We start from the raw sequence: 18,863 nt of genomic DNA on the forward strand, positions 1-18,863 counted from the left end.
AAAAAATTTGAAAAATTAGCCAGTTGTCATGGGCACCTGTAGTCCCAGCTACTTAGGAGGCTGAGGCAGGAGGATTGCTTGAGCCCAAGAATTTGAAGTTGCTGTGAGCTATGCCACAGTACTCTACCCAGGGTGACAGACTGAGACTCTGTCTCAAAAAAAAAAAATTTTAAGAGTATAAAGAGATTCTGAGATCAAAAAGTTTGAGGGCTGGTCTGAATGTGGTGGTGTTTACAACTAATTGATCACAATTGGTTACAGATTTCTTTGTTCCTTCTTTCACTGCTTCACTTGACTAGTCTTTAAAAAAGTTTGAAAACTACTGTGCTAGCGTGGTGGTTGGTGATTAAGTTTCCTTTGGTCCCATTGTCTTAAATCTTTGCTTAACTGGCTTAGCTTCAATTTCTTTGGAGAAGTGGAAATCACCTCATTTGGTTGTTGTAAAGAACCCAGGACAGAGCCTGGAATATAGTAAATACTTGAGTATAAACCACTATTATTGTCATTATTTGTCTAAGTCAACCCCTTCCCTTCTGGAGTGTTGGATGTATGTAATAGAAAAAACAGACTTGTCAACAGCTTTGGTTAGGGTAACCGACTTGTCCATGTTGCCTAGTCCTTTCCACATTTTAGCACTGCATCCTGGGAAAGGCTAACATTCTGGAAAACCTTTCAATTCCAGGCAGACTGTGACACTTGGTCACTCTACAGTAGCTATGTGCTTAGCAGAAAGAATTGTGTATTATAAGAGAAAAACCTAAAATGGGGACCTGAAATGGCATCTTGAAGGAGGTGACATTTGAGCTTTTCAGTATAATATTAAAATATTGGCAGGGTACACTATCAAAAAAAGTACTTTGCCATTAAGAGTGAACAAGACTGTGAAGTGTGAAGAACAGGACTTGTTCCAAGGGCGTGAAACTGTTCCCCAGTTAACACCTTCTCATGACACTGAACTTCTTTCCTTTAAAATACACATCCCAATTTAATTCATTTTAATTTATTTATTCAATATTTTCAAGCTTCAAGGGGTCAGGGACTAGATCAATTTTGTGCAGCTCTACATGGTGACTTCATATACAGGGCACTCCATGAATATTAGTCCAATGAATGAATGCAAAAAGCACAGTCATGAACCCAAAGTACTGTTTAGGTCAAAAGGATACTTTCTGTGTAACCAAAAGTAATTTCAAAATCTATTCAAGGTCTTTACTTGTGATTGCTTATAAAAGAGGGTGTCTTGCAATGTTGTCCAGGCTACCGGAGTGCACTTGCTATTCACAGGCCAGAGCATTACCTTCTACAGCTTTGAACTCCTGGCCTCAAGTGATCCTCCTGCCTCAGTCTTCCGAGTAGCTGGGACCACATTTAAACAGCACTTCCCCCAGCCACTTGTGATTCTTTACTCTCGGAAGGGACTAGAAGGTGAACCATCATCCTTAGAATCCTTTTGCCTTCTTTCCCATCCCACCAGCTATTCTGGCACACTGCAGCCCTTAACAAATTCCTCCTGTGTTGACCTCCACACTCTTCTGATGACCTTTCTTCTTGCCTCCCAATGTCCTTCCAATTCTCCATCATGAAAGGCCAAGACCTGCTGCTCTGGAGAGAAGGGCCTCAGTTATGAGAGCCAGGAAGAGAAAAGACTGTAAACCAGGCCCCAAAGCAGGAAGGAAAGATAAAGAATACTTTCTGTGCGTGCTCGTGCCATCACAGGAATAAATGAATACATTAATTCATTGAACAAACGATATACTCATGTTTATCTGATGTCATAGGTACTTAATACATCTCTGCTGAATGACTGATTAGCAAATAGTCAGGTATGGCCATTACTTAGAGTACATGCAGGATGTAGTGAGAATATTTGAGTTTTATTTAGCATATAGATACAGATATAGATGTGGCTATTCCAAAGTTCTCTATCTGCCTATGTAATAGGGTAGTAATCTGCTTCCCACCAAAACCAGTAGGACTGCCCCTACCTGAGTACTTCTGCAGCCTTCCCTCACTCCCACCTCTGTAATGCATTTTTATTTAGTTCTTAAAATCTGCCTGTCATGGTTGGTAGGCACAGAAAGTACCTTGGGTTTGAAGTCTTTGTGCTCTCTCAATGTTTTCTTTCTTTCTTTTTTTTTTTTTTTGTAGAGGTAGAGTCTCACTTTACCGCCCTTGGTAGAGTGCCATGACATCACAGGACTCACAGCAACCTCCAGCTCTTGGGCTTCCACGATTCTCCTGCCTCAGCCTCCCGAGCAGCTGGGGCTACAGGCACCCACCACAACGCCCGGCTATTTTTTTGTTGCAGTTCGGCTGGGGCTGGGTTTGAACCTGCCACCCTCGGTATATGGGGCCAGCGCCCTCCTCACTGAGCCACAGGCGCCACCCTCAATGTTTTCTTTCTTAAATGGGAAAAGGCCTGGCAGAATTTGGGGAAAGAAAGCATGAGTACCTTTTCAGTTTTCTCCTCAGACCTTTCCTTTCCATTTCCCGCCCACACTGTGTCCCTCCCACAGTATCGTGTCATGACACTGTCACAAAAGCGTGAGGACTCTAGAGTGAAATTGAGAGCTCTCTGGCTGCTGCCTCCTTGCTGTCTGCCTCTGAGATCTACATGTCAATGTCTTGTCTGAATTCAGAGGCTGGGGACCAGTGAGATTCCCTTGTCAAGTAGACCTCATCTTGGTGACCAGGCCACAGGTCCCTTACTTGTTAGCAGAGCCATTAGGAAAGCAGGGTATGCCATGGACTCAAAAATCCAAGGTCTTGGCTGGCTGTTATCAGCAGCTAGCCATGCAATTTGAACATGATCCTTTATCTTTCTAGTCTACTGTTTGCTCTTCTGCAGAATGTGGAGTTACCTGACTGCCCAGTCTCTTAACATCTGGGAACCTCGAACCTCTGCCCTGCCATTAATAATTTCCCTCTCTTCATCAATCAGCAAATATTCATGGATATGCCAACATGCTCAGCCTCTTTCTCATATGCCTTTGGTGTCTTATTAACCTGATTTGTCTGTTTAAGTTTTTTTCTTTTCTTTTTTTTTGTAGAGACAGAGTCTCACTGTACCGCCCTCGGGTAGAGTGCCGTGGCGTCACACGGCTCACAGCAACCTCTAACTCTTGGGCTTAAGCGATTCTCTTGCCTCAGCCTCCCAAGCAGCTGGGACTACAGGCGCCCGCCACAATGCCCGGCTATTTTTTTGTTGCAGTTTGGCCGGGGCTGGGTTTGAACCTGCCACCCTCGGCATATGGGGCCGGCGCCCTACTCACTGAGCCACAGGTGCCGCCCAGTTTTTTTTTTTTCTTTTCAAGCAAAACAATACAAATATAAAGAGCTCTGAGGGGCTATCTGTCACTGGGAGACATTTGTCATCCCCAACTGGTGTGCTAAGTCTCCCTCCAAAGCCACAGGAAGCCCTCCCCATCTTCTGGCCCACAGATTTCCCACACTTCCTGGAAGTAGGCCCTACGAAGGCATTTTTCCCTGTTTTTTGACCATGCAGGACCCAGGCTATGCAGCCTAGTTATGCACTCCTATTAGCAAAGGGCTTTGGCAATACCAATTTTAGATTTGATCAGCTTTTTCTCCTATTGTGGTAGGTGGGTCGGTGATCTATTGTAAGTATACAACGAGATAAGGGCATTTCCTGAGAGAGCTGCCACCCAGGGTCCCACAGGGCTCCACGCTTAGTGTCATCACATTCCAGAGGGTGGGGTCTTCACCTTTGCCGTGCAGTATCTCTGCTGTTCAGTGGTGCCAGACAGATGTGAGAGAGGCAGGCTTATAATAACCAGTAGACTGGAATATAGACCTTCAGGCCAAATGATTAATTTACAGGAAGAAATATAGCTGCTAAGCAGATCTAATCTTTTTCACCCCTTGAGAAATCATACAGAGAAAAGAAAATAGTCACCTGAAGATTTCCTTGATGAGCATTATTTTCTCTAAAGCTTAGAAGCCCAGTTCCGCTTCTACTAGCTGTCTGACCTTTTCGTGTGCACGTGGTACGTATGTCATGTACCCATGTATCATCTCTCTATCTAAATGTACATGGCCCAAACACCGAAGTACAAAAAGGTATGTAATGAAACAAAATGTTTTTCATCAGTCCTGTCACTCAACTCTCCGCTTTCTACCACTCCCCCTGGGGCTGTCTGTCCAGTCTGTGCCCATATAAATAAAGAAATATAGATCTTTAGGGAGGGGGCAAGTTTCTCAGGAGAATTAAATGTCAAATTCCTTTAAAGAACTTTGCACTAACTCTGGCACATCCTAAGTGCTCATTAATCATTGGCCAGTTTTCTTATTAAGGACAAGGATGCTGATAAGTTTTTCCACACTCCTTATCCCCTTGCAATCTGGTTCACAATCTCTACCACAGCTCATAGGACCCTTTTGCCTGCCCCTAAAGGACTAGTTTGAACTTTGGTTCCCACCTGGACTCATTCCAGCAGTGTAGCCTCTTTTATTTCCTTGAATATCCTTTGTTCTCTCACCTCCACGCCTTCAAATATGCTATTCCTTTTTATTTTTTTGAGACAGTCTCACTCTGTCACCCTAGGTAGAGTGCTGTAGCGTCATAGCTCACAGCAACCTCAAAGTCCTGGGTTCAACCGATCCTCTTGCCTCAGCCTCCTGAGTAGCTGGGACAACAGGCACCTGCCACCATGCCCAGCTATTTTTAGAGATGGAGTCTACCTCTTGCTCAGGCTGGTCTTGAGCTCAGGCAATCCACCTGCCTTGGCTTCCCAAACTGCTAGGATTACAGGCGTGAGCCACCCTGCCTGGCCTCATGCTATTCTTTTTGCCTGGAACATTCTTCTTTCCTGAAACACAGTTGTCCCTGTCCTCCCTCCTTGCCTGGCTAATCCCCAACTCATCTTTCAGGTTTCAGCTTGGAATTGTGTTTGTGTCTGTCTCCCATCTTTCCAACAGCACTGTATTCTACATTCCAGGCATTCTAAGCTTATCTGTCTCATTGTATTGTTGTTTCCTGTTTCAATACTTCTTGATGTATATAATATTGCACTGTAGGCTGGGCGCCTGTAGCTCAGTGGCTAGGGCACCAGCCACATACACTAGAGCTGGCGGGTTCAAACTCAGCCCAGGTCTGCCAAACAACAATGCAGCCACATCCAAAAAACAGCTGGGCATTGTGGCAGGTACCTGTAGTCCCAGTTACTTGGGAGGCTGAGGCAGGAGAATCGCTTAAGTCCAAGGTTGCTTTGAGCAGTGTTTGAGGTTGCTGTGAGCAGTGATGCCATAGTACTCTACTGAGGGTGACACAGTGAGACTCTGTCTCAAAAAAAAAAATTGCATTGTAACTCACATGCCATAAAATTCACCCTTTTGAGTGTATAACTCAGTGCTTTTTAGTACATTCGCAATGGGCAGCGCCTATGGCTCAAAGGGATAGGGCGCCAGTCCCATATGCTGGAGGTGGTGGGTTCAAACCCAGCCTTGGCCAAAAACCACAAGAAAAAAAAAAGAAGAATAGTACATTCGCAAGGTTGTGAAACTCTCATTCTGACTAATTCCAGAACATTTTCATTACTTCAAAAAGAAAACCCATTTAATTAAAAAAATTGTGATATAAAAAGAAGCTCATTAACAGATACATTCTATTCTCCCCTTCCCCTAGGCTCTGGCAACCACTAACTTTTCAGTCTCAATGGATCTGCTTATTCTGTATATTTCTTAAGTGATATCATACAATATTTGGTCTTCTATGACTGACTTCTTTTACTTAACATGATTTTACAAAATTTATCATGTAGTAACATTTAATAGTACTTTATTCTTTTTTATAGCTTAATAACATTTCATTGTGTGGATGTACCACATTTGATTCATCCCTTTATCAACTGATGGACATTTGGGTTATTTCTGACTTTTTGGCCCTATGATGCTATCAACATTCATGTATTAATTTATCTGTGAACATACGCATTGCTTTGTTCTTTGTCTTGGAAATATACCTATGAGTGGAATTGCGGGGTCGTATTGTAACCCCATATTTAATCTCTTTTGAGGCACCATTTTACTTTCACACCAGCATTGTATGAGGTTTCAATTTCTCCACATCTCACCAACACTTGCTATTGCCCTTTTCTTTGGTTATAGCTGTTCAGGTAGACATGAAGTGGTTCTTCGGAAGTTCTACAAGAACAGGGACTCCATCTGTCTGGTTCACCACTGTATTCCAGAACCTAGTCTAGTGCCTGGCATTTATTAAATACCAAATGTTAAATACACTAAAAACGGTGTTGGATGAATAGATAAATCAAAAGCTAGTTAGATGATTACAATGGTTATTATGCATTTATTGCCTCAATAGGCATCTGTCAAGGGATCTATTACTTTTTTGGGGGGGTGTGTGTGCAGTACTAAACCACCCCTCTTCTGTTACCATAGTCTTTCTTCTGGGAGGAAATTGAGTTAAATTTAAACTTTCTTGTTTTCCTTCAAATCACTCATCTGTATTTTAGATGTGTACAAACTCCTTATTTAGGCACCTGCCTACTTAAGATAATTTTTAAGATTTTGGCCTATTTGCTCTTTTCTTATTTTCCTTTCTCATACTAAACTTTGAACTGCCTTCGGCAGGGCTGTCTGCTAACCTCCAAGGACTCTGTGCTTGCAAATAGCCTTCCTTCTGTTTCTTTCCAGGCTGGTCACACTGAAATAATCAATATCTGTGACAGGCCAGCTCGTCTCTTTTGGATTTTCTCCTAATACTTCTCTACACTGTTTTGGCTTCTTGGTTTGGAACTACCTGGGACACTTAAAAAGAGAAAATCAGTTAGGCCAGGGACTGGAGGATGCTCTCAGCCAGCACTTAGCACTTGAAAGATAGTTGCTGGATGAATGAATGAGTGTTAATACATGAGAAAGACAGGGATTGAGGTGGAAAACAGATTTTTCTTTGCAAAATGCAGGTTTGGTGAATAGCATATATTAAGTACCCTCTGTGTCCTTGGCCCTCTGGTATATGTATGCCCTTATACATATATCATGGCAAACCAAATGAGGGTTCAGCTTTGGACAAGGAAGTTTCTAAAATCACATTTTGCTGCATTACTCTATTTCCATATCTGTATCTTTTCACTTTTTATGGTATACCCATTGATTTTGAAGATCACATTTTAACTAAGGAATCTACTCATTTGCTCAAGCCCCAGATAGGAAGTTCGTTCTGATCCAATGTTAGCAAATCCCCGATTCACAAGTGCCCCCGGGGTGCTGCTTATTTCCAGACACTTAAAGTCCCCTAAAAGCTAAGCTCCCTCATGTTAGGGGTCCTCGCATGGGGAACCTCCCAAAGAACGGACAGCACGTCCACCAGAGGGTGCTATGGGGGCAAATTTGTGTCAGGAGGGGAGCTCGACCCGTGACCCTCAGAGCCAGATAGGCATTATTGAGTAAGGTTCAAGCTTCTTAGTGTTTCCTCCCACCCCCTTAAGCCATTGCCGCCCCTCCCCCATATATGGTTCTATCTAAACAATTAGCCCCTTTGGGGGACATAGGAAGTACTTCCTTTGAGAAAATGTCTTGCTTCTGTTGCTGACGCTCAGTGGCTCAGGCCACTCAAGCCACCCAGGTCACAAGCAGGCCGGGGGCGGGTGGGTGGGGACCGCCGTGGTGTCAGCAACGCCGCAGGGGCGGCGAAAGGGTTAACACGGCGGGGGGAGAGGGAGGGGGAGGGGGCGCGGGCCGCGCCTGCGCTCTGCCGCCCTCCATTGTCTCCACGGCGGCGAGGAGCGCCGGGGAGCGCAGCCCGGGAGCAAGCGGGGCGGCGCGGCCGGCGGGGCTGGCGGCGGCTGGAGCTAGAGCGCTACGCGACGCGACCGCGGCTTCCCGAGGTCCGCCTGGCCGCCCAGCGCCGCGGCCCTCCCGAGGCCTGGAGGCGTCTGGGCTGCCGTCCATGGTCGCGGCGTCCTGAGGCGGGGGACGCGCCCGGCGCCCCCAGCCCTCCTCCGCCTCCTCCTACCGGGCGGGCGGCCTCCTCCGGCGCCTCCTTGCGCCCGCCCGCCGCTCGCCGCCGCCTCCCTCCCTCCTTCCCTGCGGCTCCCCCGGCTTTCGGAACCCGGGGGCGGCCTGTGGCGCGCGGAGCCCGCGCCGGACTGCGCCTCTTTGGACCTTGAGGGCAAACATGCGTTTGGCTTGGATCGTTTGAAATTTTTAGTTTGGGATCCCCGCCCGCCTGCCTCGTGAGCCCCGCGGGTTTTCTTTTCTTTTTCTCTTTTTTGCCTTCTTCTGGCTCCCGGTCTCCTTTTTGACTCTCTCCCCCTTTATGCTCGTCCAGCCCTCCCATTGCTGAGAAGTGGGGGAGGGTCTCGGCCTCCAGGTTCCCGCCCCATCGGGGCCCGGGCGAGCATGGGGGGCAAGCAGAGCACGGCGGCCCGCTCCCGGGGCCCCTTCCCGGGGGTCTCCACCGATGACAGCGCCGTGCCTCCGCCGGGAGGGGCGCCCCACTTTGGGCACTACCGGACGGGCGGCGGAGCCATGGGGCTGCGCAGCCGCTCCGTCAGCTCGGTGGCAGGAATGGGCATGGACCCCAGCACGGCCGGGGGGGTGCCCTTTGGCCTCTACACCCCCGCCTCCCGGGGGACCGGCGACTCGGAGAGGGCGCCCGGCGGCGGAGGGTCCGCGTCCGACTCTACCTATGCCCATGGCAATGGTTACCAGGAGACGGGCGGCGGTCACCATAGAGACGGGATGCTGTACCTGGGCTCCCGAGCCTCGCTGGCGGATGCTCTACCTCTGCACATCGCACCCAGGTGGTTCAGCTCGCACAGTGGTGAGTCTTCGGGGGGTGGAGGCCTCGGAGGGAGGGCGCGCCGGGGCGCCCCAAACCTTCGCGTGCGTGCCAAGGTTTGGGTATGTAGTGCACGACCTGGATCTATTTGCCTTCTCTTTAGTTGCTGATGCCAAGGGATGAATGGGATATCTGCCCTCTAGAAAAGAGGCTTACTGCGAAGCTGGCTGCGGAGCCGGGCGTTTTAGGACTCCCCAGGCGTGTGTTCACTTGTGGATGGGCAGAGTGAAACCCGCCTATGGAAGTCTCATTTATTGGCATCACCCTCCTCAGAAAAGGTCTTGTCGGCTTACAGCAAGTCAGCTTGGGTGCTTCCATTCTGCCACTGCAGCATTGTGCCTACATCACTGTTAATAGATGGATCCAGGTTGACCAAGCACTGTCTCCTAAACAAAGAGTGTGAATGGAAAATAAAATTAAGGGCAAGTAGTGATTGGATTAGGGCTCTCACCCTTGCTGAGAGGGAGGGCTGCCCAATTTTGTCACCCTGCTGGAGATGTGTTTGAATTGTTTAAAATGGAGCAGCCGGCAGGCAGGCAGGCAGGCAGGCGGCTGGCTAGACAGGTGTGGCCTGCTGTATGGAGGGCCCAGCTGGAGAGCCTCCGGGAGTTTTGCAGGACCTGGGCTCTGGTCACCAGTGCTGCAAGCAGTAGGCTAGACTCACATCCCTCCATCTGTTTTATTCTCCATGCTAAGTGCTTGTTCTTGCTGTGAATCTGCATCTTTTTGTAACAGAGAGCCTGGCTAGGTGGAGTGTTACTGCCTGGCTGTTGGCACCTGACAGGGGAAGAGGAGAATTCAAAGAATCTGGATGAATTCATTTTGTGAACTTTTGGTCACAGGCCAGGAAAGGTTGGAGGGGAATTTCCCAGGCTCTCATGGGCAGGGCAGAAAAGACCAGGCGGACGCTTCTGGAGGAAAACAGGTCTGTCTGCTTGGCTATCCTGAGAAGCCAGGTCAGGCTTCTAGAAAATTGGCCAAAAAGGGTGTGGGGCCACTATTTGCTAATTGGTAAGTTAAGTGAAGAAGTTACATATTCAGAGTCCTTTGGGTGAGTGGGGAAATTTAGATGTCTTATAGAGGATAGATTGCTCCTGCCTTTAGGGTACTTTATCAAGGAGATTATCTGTCAGATCACTATTTTAGCTAATGTGAAATAAGGTCTATGTTTTAGGTATCTCTTTTTCTTGCCCTGGAAATAGCCTGTTTTTTTTTTCTTTGTTAAGTCTATAAACTTTAATTTGTGAAATAATTTTCTTGGGGGAAATAGTGATAAAGATAATGCTTATAATGGCTTTTCAATAGTTAGGATGGTATTTTAATCCCTGAACAGACTTCCAGATATCCTTGGGGCTTCACTGACCTCATCAAACTGCATCTCTTGAAGGAGATGCAAGACCTGAGTCCGTGGAGCATTTCAGACGTTCATCAGCAGCATTAAGGCATTTTGAAATTAATAACCTTACTTGTGAAATTTAGTCCAGAAGTAATCAGCTATATTTGTGAGATAATTGTGGTTATTTTGTTTTTTTAAAGGTATGATTCGTATCTGGTTTTAAAATGAAAAGCGGTAAAAAGTTTCTCTCTAATCACAGTTAAAATTTTGTGTGTTGAAAAACATGTAATCTTATAAAGGCTTATGTGACAATAAAGAAAGAGGGTTCTCTTTTTGCAAAAAGTTCATAGGTCTGTCTCTTACTGAAAATTTCTTTCTTTTTTTTGAAAATTTCTTTATCCTTTTTCTACTACCAGGTTGCATGCTAGAGTTTTGAACTTATAGTTGGATTCCAAAATTTCACTTCTCAGCTGTGAAACCTTAAGTTTTTTCATCACTTTGTGTGAGGGTAGGGAGAGAGCTACTGAACCATGCAGATACAGGAAAAGTTGAAGCATATTCATCCTTTAGAGAAGAGTGCCTAAAGTGTGTGTGTAGGCTGCTATTAGTATTTGGCATAATACATTCTTTTTTTTTTTGGTAGAGACAGAGTCTCACTTTATGGCCCTCAGTAGAGTGCAGTGGCCTCACACAGCTCACAACAACCTCCAACTCCAGGGCTTAAGCGATTCTCTTGCCTCAGCCTCCCGAGTAGCTGGGACTACAGGCGCCCGCCACAACGCCCGGCTATTTTTTGGTTGCAGTTTGGCCGGGGCCGGGTTTGAACCTGTCACCCTCGGTATATGGGGCCGGCGCCTTACCGACTGAGCCACAGGCGCCACCTGGCATAATACATTCTTTACTATGTAGAACCATCCTGTCCTCTTGTAAGATGCTGAACATAATCTGCTCCACCTACTACACGTTAAATGCCGCAATTCAGAGTGTCATCCCAGAATGACCTCATGAATTCCCAAATGCCCTTTGAGAGGGGTGTTGCCACCCTGATTGAGAACCGTTGCTTTAGGGAGTCCTTTTCTTCAAATAAAGTAATTAGCTTTTCCCACGTAGTTCATTTGAGATGAATGTTCATAAGCAGCAGAGATACTGTCGTCACCTCCTAGAATAGGCCACAGGATCTTCCAGGACACCCCTTTCCTCTCTTGTTCATTGCTGCAAGAAGAAAAACTTGTTTCTACTTTGGAGTGTTTGAGTGGGGCCTGAGCAGCTTTTGCTCTCCTGTCGTAAGATTAGAAGTGTGAGGATTTCTGTGCACCATTGACTAGATGCCTGGAAGTTGAGATGATGCTGTTGTCGGGTGCTTTTAGAACTCTTCACAGGCACAGAAAACAGCTGTCAGTGCAGTAAGTAGGGGAGTTCAGTGTACATGAGGTCTCCTCGGAGAGAGCAGGCTTACACTGTTTCTGGAGGTAGAATATGAGGCAGCCCAGGCCTGGCTCCTCCTCTGAGTAGCTGTGACCTTGGGCAAGACATATTACTTCTCTGGAAACTCATCTTTGTTATTTTTGAAATGAAAGTGGTAATCTTCATGAGTGTCAGCCTATAAAGTTTGTTCTGTGAATCCTGGGCAAGGAACCACTGCAGTCACATTTGTCTTCTCTAGGTTCCTACACTTCCCCATGCTGTGACCCTCACACATCCTGTTCCTTATGCCTGGAATGCTTTTCCTTCCATTCTTCACATGCATGGCCCCTTCAGACACGTTAGGGCCCAGCTGAAATTTCTCCTCAGAGACCACTCTTAAAAATTGGCTCTACTGTTATTCTCTCAAGTCACTCACTTATTACCTTAATAGTTCTTAAAACACTTTGTATTTTAAGTTTGAATAAATTCTAACTCTATTAGAGCAGGACTGTGTTGTAACTCTTGCATTGTTCCTGTACTAATATTTTTTGATTAAAGGAATCGAGTGCTTTATGTCCATCATCTCGCTTAATCATCACTATCACTCTGTGAAGTAAGACTCTATTTTCCCCCATTTTACGGTGAACAAACAGGTTTTGGGGAAGCTTAAGGAACTCACTTGAGATCAAACAGCTAGCAGGTGGCAGAGATTGGATTGGAATGCAGATTTGCTGGTGCCCAAACATGGGCTCTTAACCACTTCACTGTTCTGCCTCTCATTCTGAAATCTCAGGGAGCAGGGCTGTATTCTGGAAATTACACATCCCTCATGAGGGTCTCATGAGATAAAGTACACAAAAGCCAAAGGACATTCAAATGAAGGGTGCTGGTATTCTGATGGGGGAGCTTCTCCTGTAGTTCGTTTAATTGCCTCAGAATTTGATGGGCAGAGAGAGAGGTTGGCAAGTGTTAGCAGTAGCCCCCAAATGGAAGCTGGTGTTGTGTCTTGATATGGCACCTGCATCAATGGGCTGCTGCATGTGGTAATGAATGCCACTGAGGAAAGCTGCTTTAGAGAAGCAGCGTTAAGAATCCCATCCTTTCGGGCGGCGCCTGTGGCTCAGTCGGTAAGGCGACGGCCCCATATACTGAGGGTGATGGGTTCAAACCCGGCCCCAGCCGAACTGCAACCAAAAAATAGCTGGGCATTGTGGTGGGCGCCTGTAGTCCCAGCTACTCGGGAGGCTGAGGCAAGAGAATTGCTTAAGCCCAGGAGTTGGAGGTTGCTGTGAGCTGTGTGAGGCCACGGCACTCTACCGATGGCCATAAAGTGAGACTCTGTCTCTACAAAAAAAAAAAGAATCCCTTCCTTTCTACACTAAAATGTGAATTTTGCTCTAACTCCTAATGGTTCTCTGGGTGCTATTCTGGAGGCTTGTTGTTCTTTGTCAGTAGTCCTGTTTATCTCAGAATACGAAGTCGTAGATATGGGGTAAAAATATGGAGGACCCCCATGTTGGAAGAGGTTGCTGTTTTCTGGGTCCTACTATAAAATGAGGTCATTGAGGGTTTCACTCCATCGTCTTAGTCACACGTGTGTACATACCCATCTTCAGAAAAATCTAAACTATTTTCTATTGTCACCAAGTCATCAAGTGGGGCTGATAGAAAGGGACTGACTTGAGAAGTCTTTGAACATGCTAGCAAGGTTTCCCATGGGTTCTGTTTTACTGCCACTCTATGATTCTCAAGTTATTTCATTTTCTCTACTGTCAACTAATGGGGGAGAATTGCCAACACCATTGAGTAGATCTGAAAGCCTTTTTATCCCTCATACATGTGCTGGAGGTCATGGGCCTGTAATGGTTTCTGGCTAAGGAAAAGTGTTCTGTGGTCTCCAAAGAGTATGATGGGTCCTTGCCCTAGAAAAGTTCTATTCTTAATGAAAACATTTTTTTTTTTTTTTTAAGCAGAATTTTTAGTTCTCTATTACCGTTAGGGCTTATTTTCTCTAAAGTTACCTTGAGGCAAAAATAATTTCTTGAAGGTCATAGTTAACTCTTCTTTGTTGAGATATGAAAGATGAAACAGTGGTTTAGCTCTTAAAGAGTTATGGGATGTGCACTGGTTTTTTTTTGTAGAGACAGAATTTCACTTTATTGCCCTCGGTAGAGTGCCGTGGCGTTACACAGCTCACAGCAACCTCCAACTCCTGGGCTTAGGCGATTCTCCTGCCTCAGCCTCCCGAGCAGCTGGGACTACAGGCGCCTGGCTATTTTTTTTTGTTGTTGCAGTTTGGCCGGGGCTGGGTTTGAACCCGCCACCCTCAGTATATGGGGCCGGCGCCCTGCTCACTGAACCACAGGCACCGCCCTGGTTTTTTTTTTCTCGTTTGGCGACAGAGTCTCCTTTTTTTGCCCTGAGTAGAGTGTCATGGCGTCCTGGCTCACAGCAACCTCAAACTCTTGGGCTCAAGAGATATCTTGCCTCATCCTCCCAAGTAGCTGGGACTACAAGCTCTCACCTGTCTAGTTTTTCTGTTTTCTTTTAGTAGAGGTGAGTACTCACTCTTGCTCAGGCAGAGTGCTAGGATTACAGGTGTGGGCCACCATGTCCAGCTGGGATATGTACATTTTGATATTAAACAAAGACCTACCTCAATATGTCATAGGGAATATTTGAACCAAGCCACTCTTACCCAAAGAAATGTAGCTCTAGTTTCTTTTGGGAAAAGGAACATACTTTGTATTCTACAAATGTATTCAACCCAACCCAAGCACAAAAATTTTAGTACAGTAGTCCCTTTTTTTTTTTGTAGAGACAGAGTCTCACTTTATGGCCCTCGGTAGAGTGCCATGGCATCACACAGCTCACAGCAACCTCCAACTCCTGGGCTTAAGCGATTCTCTTGCCTCAGCCTCCCAAGTAGGTGGGACTACAGGCGCCCGCCACAACACCCAGCTATTTTTTGGTTGCAGTTCAGCTGGGGCCGGGTTTGAACCCGCCACCCTCGGTATATGGGGCCGGCGCCTTAGCCACTGAGCCACAGGCGCCGCCCCTACAGTAGTCCCTTTTACCCAAGGGGGATAACATTCTAAGACCACCCGCAGTAGATGCCTGAGATCTTGGACAGTACCAAAACTTATATATACTATATTTTTCTTATATATACATATTCCTGATAAAGCTTAATTTATAAATTAGGTACAGTAAGAGATTAGCAGCAATAACCGACAGTGAAATTAGAGCAATTAAAACAATATGCTGTGTGATAGAAAGTTATGTGAATTGTGGTCTCTCTCTCTCTCTCAAAATAGAGTCATGGTGGTAGCTGGATGCAGTGGCTCACACCTGTAATCCTAGCACTTTGAGAGGTCAAGGTGGGAGAATTGCTTAAGCCCAGGAATTTGAAATTAGCCTGTGCAACATAGAAAACCTTGTCTCTACCAAATAAAAAATTTAGCCAGGCACGGTGATGCTACTTGGGAGGTGGAAGCAGGAGGATTGCTTAAGCTAAGGAGTTCAAGGTTGCAGGGGGCTATGATGGTGCCACTCCACTTCAGCCTGGGTGAGAGGGCAAGACCAGGCCTAAAATAAATAAATAAATAAATAATAATAATACAGTCATTATCACTTAATGACAGATGCATTGTTAGGTCATTGTGCAGACGTCAAGAGTGTACTTATACAAACCTGGATGATGTAGCCTCCCACACACCTAGGCTAAATGGTGTAGTGGCCTGTTACTCCTAGGCTACACACTTGTATGGTGTATTACTGTAGTGAATGCTGCATGCAGTAACACAATTGTATATTTGTGTATCCAGGCATATCTAAACATAGAAAAAATACAGTATTATAATCTTATGAGACCACTGCTATATATGCAGTCAGTCATTGACTGAAACATCATTATGTGGCATGAATTATATCTTAGTATTTTCAGACCTTGGTTGGGTGCAGGTTACTGAAACCATGGAAAGTGAAACTGGGTAATCCCTACTGTGTACTCAATTATAAAATAAATTTTAATTTTGACAATTTCAAAATTTGAAAAAAATTCATGGTGGTAACTTAAATGGCGTATTGGTTCTGCTCCCACTAACCCTTAAATAGGGGTGTTTTCCTTTTTTTTTGTTGCAGTTTGGCCAGGGACACCACAACACCCAGCTATTTTTTGGTTGCAGTTCAGCTGGGGCCGGGTTTGAACCCGCCACCCTTGGTATATGGGGCCGGTGCCTTCCTCACTGAACCACAGGCATCGCCCCCAATAGTTGTGTTTTCAGTGACCTAAATCTTAACCCCAGTCTTTTAGGATGATATATCAGAATAAATTTTGATCTGTTTCTTTCCCAAGCTCTGTCCTGGTTTAGTCGAAATCAAATAGTCCATAATGATTACTGTGGATATGGCTTGAGGATGAGAAAGGAATCTTAGAGACCCAGCAGTTTTCATTTCTGAATCTTATATTCTCATAAGGACACAGGTTTATCCTTGAATCCAGCAGTTGGGGTCCTGTCCTTGATGTGTTGTATGGATGAGGGTATGAATGAAGATCAACCCTTAAGTGTAAAGCAAATAAAGAACCAAGTTTAACCTTAAAGCAGTGGCTGGGTAATTTCTAGACTGATGAAAGTTTACCTTGAGATCTCTCTGGAGTTGTTTGTCTTGAGAGGATAGTCTTCATTTCTTGGGAGAAAGAGGAAACTCCAAGTTATGGGAGGTATGATAAAAATTTCTGGGACATTTTGTGATCTAAAACAAGGAAGAGGCAAATAAAAAAAGAGTTCTCCTGATTTCTATGAATGGTTTAAAGAGATTCTTGAACTTGACTGTGCCCCAAATTCTCTAGGGAGCTAGTTAGCAATGCACGTGACTGGACCCCACTCCCAGAGTTCAGTAGAGCTGAGGTAAGACCCAAGAATCTGAATTTGTAACAAATGCGTGTGAAGGTATAGTGAGAAGACCTTCTATATGTGAGACTCAATTCTGCCACAAATTAAGTTTTTCCCCTCTCAAAAAAGAGAAAAAATTCTGAATACTTTTTTGGTGCTTCATTAGTTTTATTTTTAATATTGCTGAATTAGTGGGATACATTTTAATCAAGATGGTTACAGATCTTTTCTGCCACCAAGAATGTTGTTTGTTATTTGATGGTTTTCCTTTACAGGGGACTAAGTATTTATCTCCTACATACAGACTTAAGCCAGTCTGCCTTGGTTCTGAGAATTGAAGCTGCTCTGAACAGAGGGTAATATGGCACTGTCCCCTTTCCTTCTGTGTTTGTCTTCCCCCTGATTTTTCTTTTAAGGCACAGCTGCCTTTGGCTATTGGTGCTACATAAGGGCTTACTGAGTTGTATCCTCCTTCATACATCCCCAGGCAGCTAGATAAGTCAAGATCTTAGAATGAATCCAGACTTTAAAGAGGATGGAATACTTATTTTTTCCTTTTCTCTTGACTGACCTAAAAGTATAAGACTTTTTTCTTTGTGTATAAAGATCTGTTGAGCACAGACATTCGTTTGTTCAATTGATATTTATTGAGCGCCTCCAGTATTCCAGGACTTTTGGTAGGTACTGGGAATACTTATAAAGGTGACTAACATTACTTTGTTCTTTCCAAGAGTCTTTGCTGTTAAGAGTCTGAGTATTGAAGCTGTAGAAGATTTTACCTTCTTTGTCAGCTCCTCTGTTGAATAAACAAATTCAGGTGTTTGTCAGGAGGCTGCTACAGGATTTATTTCTCCTTTACTCTTCAATTACTATGTTCATTGTTCCCTAAACCCTATTTCTGGGCTGGGGCAGATGATCTTTGTGATTCGAGGCAAGTGCCCACTAAGCAATTCCTTATATGTCCCAAGATAAGGATCTTCTGTTTTCTCAATGAAAATATCAAAAGAAAAACTGATTTTCAAACTCTTAATGTGTATCTTTGACTTCAGTGTCTTTGTCATCCCCGGAGCCACGTTTCTTTCTGGTCATTGAACGCTATTTTCCAGAAGCATGATTCACCAGTTTTTAAATCCATCTCTGTAAAATTTATCCCAAGCCACAAATACCCATAAGGAAATTTCCTTGGTAAGTGTGTGTCTCTGAGCTCCACAACACTGACACTTCTATGCTGGTTCCTGTCCTCCCCCAATTTTTTTTTTTTACTATAGTAAAATATGTGTAACAGAATTTACTGTCTTTCAAGTGTGCAAGTTCAGTGGTATTTGTACTGCATGTAAGTAGAATCGTACAGTATTTGTCTTTTTGTGACTGTCTGATTTGTAACGTTGAGCATAATGTCCTCAAGGTTCGTCCATGGTGTAGCATATGTTAGGGTACCACATTGTGATTATCCATTCATCTGTTGTTGGACATGGGTCGCTTCCACATTTTAGCTATTGTGAATAATACTGTTATGAACATGAATATGCAATTGACTCTGAGATTCTGCTTTCCCTTCTTTTGAGTATATATGCAAAAGTGGAATTGCTCCATTATATGGTGATTCTGTGTTTAATTTTTTTGGGAACCACCATACTGTTTTTCCACAGCAGCTACACCATTTTACGTTCCCACCAACAGTACGCAGTCTTCCGATTTCTCCATGTTCTCAACAACACTTGTTTTCTCTCTCTCTCTCTCTCTCTCTCTCTCTATATATATATGTACTATTTATTTATTTTGAGACAGAGTCTCACTGTGTTGCCCTCGATAGAGTGCTGTGATGTCACAGCTCACTGCAACCTCAAACCCTTGGGCTTGAGCGATTCTCTTGCCTCAGCCTACCGAGTAGCTGGGACTACAAACATGCACCACTACACCTGGTTAGTTTTTCTGTTTTTAGTAGAGACAGGGTCTCGCTCTTGCTCAGGTTGAGCTGGTATACCTTTTTTGGAGAAATACCTATGCTTGTCCTGTGCCCATTTTTAAATCAGTTTTTTTTTTCTTGTTGTTTTCTGTGCTATTTTAAGAAAAAAATAAAAGCCTTATTTATGATAGCCAATACTGGTAACAATAATGTTCCCCCCCCCAAGAATAATTAATAAATCTGTTGTATTTGAGTACTTTTTGCTTAGAATATTTAAAAGACTGTTTCATGCTGTGAGCTTTTTATGAAGACTTTGGCTGTAATAGGATGCCTCAATTTCTGAAGGATAATTTTTGGAGGAACCTCATCTTACGTTTAGGCATATGCAGTCACTCTTCCTACTCTTAGTGAATTAGACTTGTCAAAGCAGTGCTCCAGCTTTCTTTTGGGTAGTACCTTGAGCCCTCTAAAAAGTTTATTAAGCCATGCTTCATAAAGAGT

At 44.7% G+C, this 18,863-nt stretch overlaps 1 protein-coding gene across 2 annotated transcripts in view; it reads left to right on the forward strand.

The window, feature by feature from the left end:
- Positions 1-7,755: 7,755 nt before the first annotated feature.
- The window catches only part of ZNRF1 (zinc and ring finger 1), a 104,228-nt gene continuing 93,120 nt past the window's right edge, over positions 7,756-18,863 (forward strand). For both annotated transcript variants that reach the window (XM_053608164.1, XM_053608159.1), the window contains exon 1: positions 7,756-8,803. In XM_053608164.1, coding sequence (XP_053464139.1) covers positions 8,380-8,803 — 424 coding nt within the window. In that variant the 5' untranslated portion in view covers positions 7,756-8,379. The remainder of the gene's footprint in view (positions 8,804-18,863) is intronic.

Source organism: Nycticebus coucang, chromosome 2 (assembly GCF_027406575.1).
Source record: "Nycticebus coucang isolate mNycCou1 chromosome 2, mNycCou1.pri, whole genome shotgun sequence".
Classification (NCBI taxonomy): Eukaryota; Metazoa; Chordata; class Mammalia; order Primates; family Lorisidae; genus Nycticebus; species Nycticebus coucang.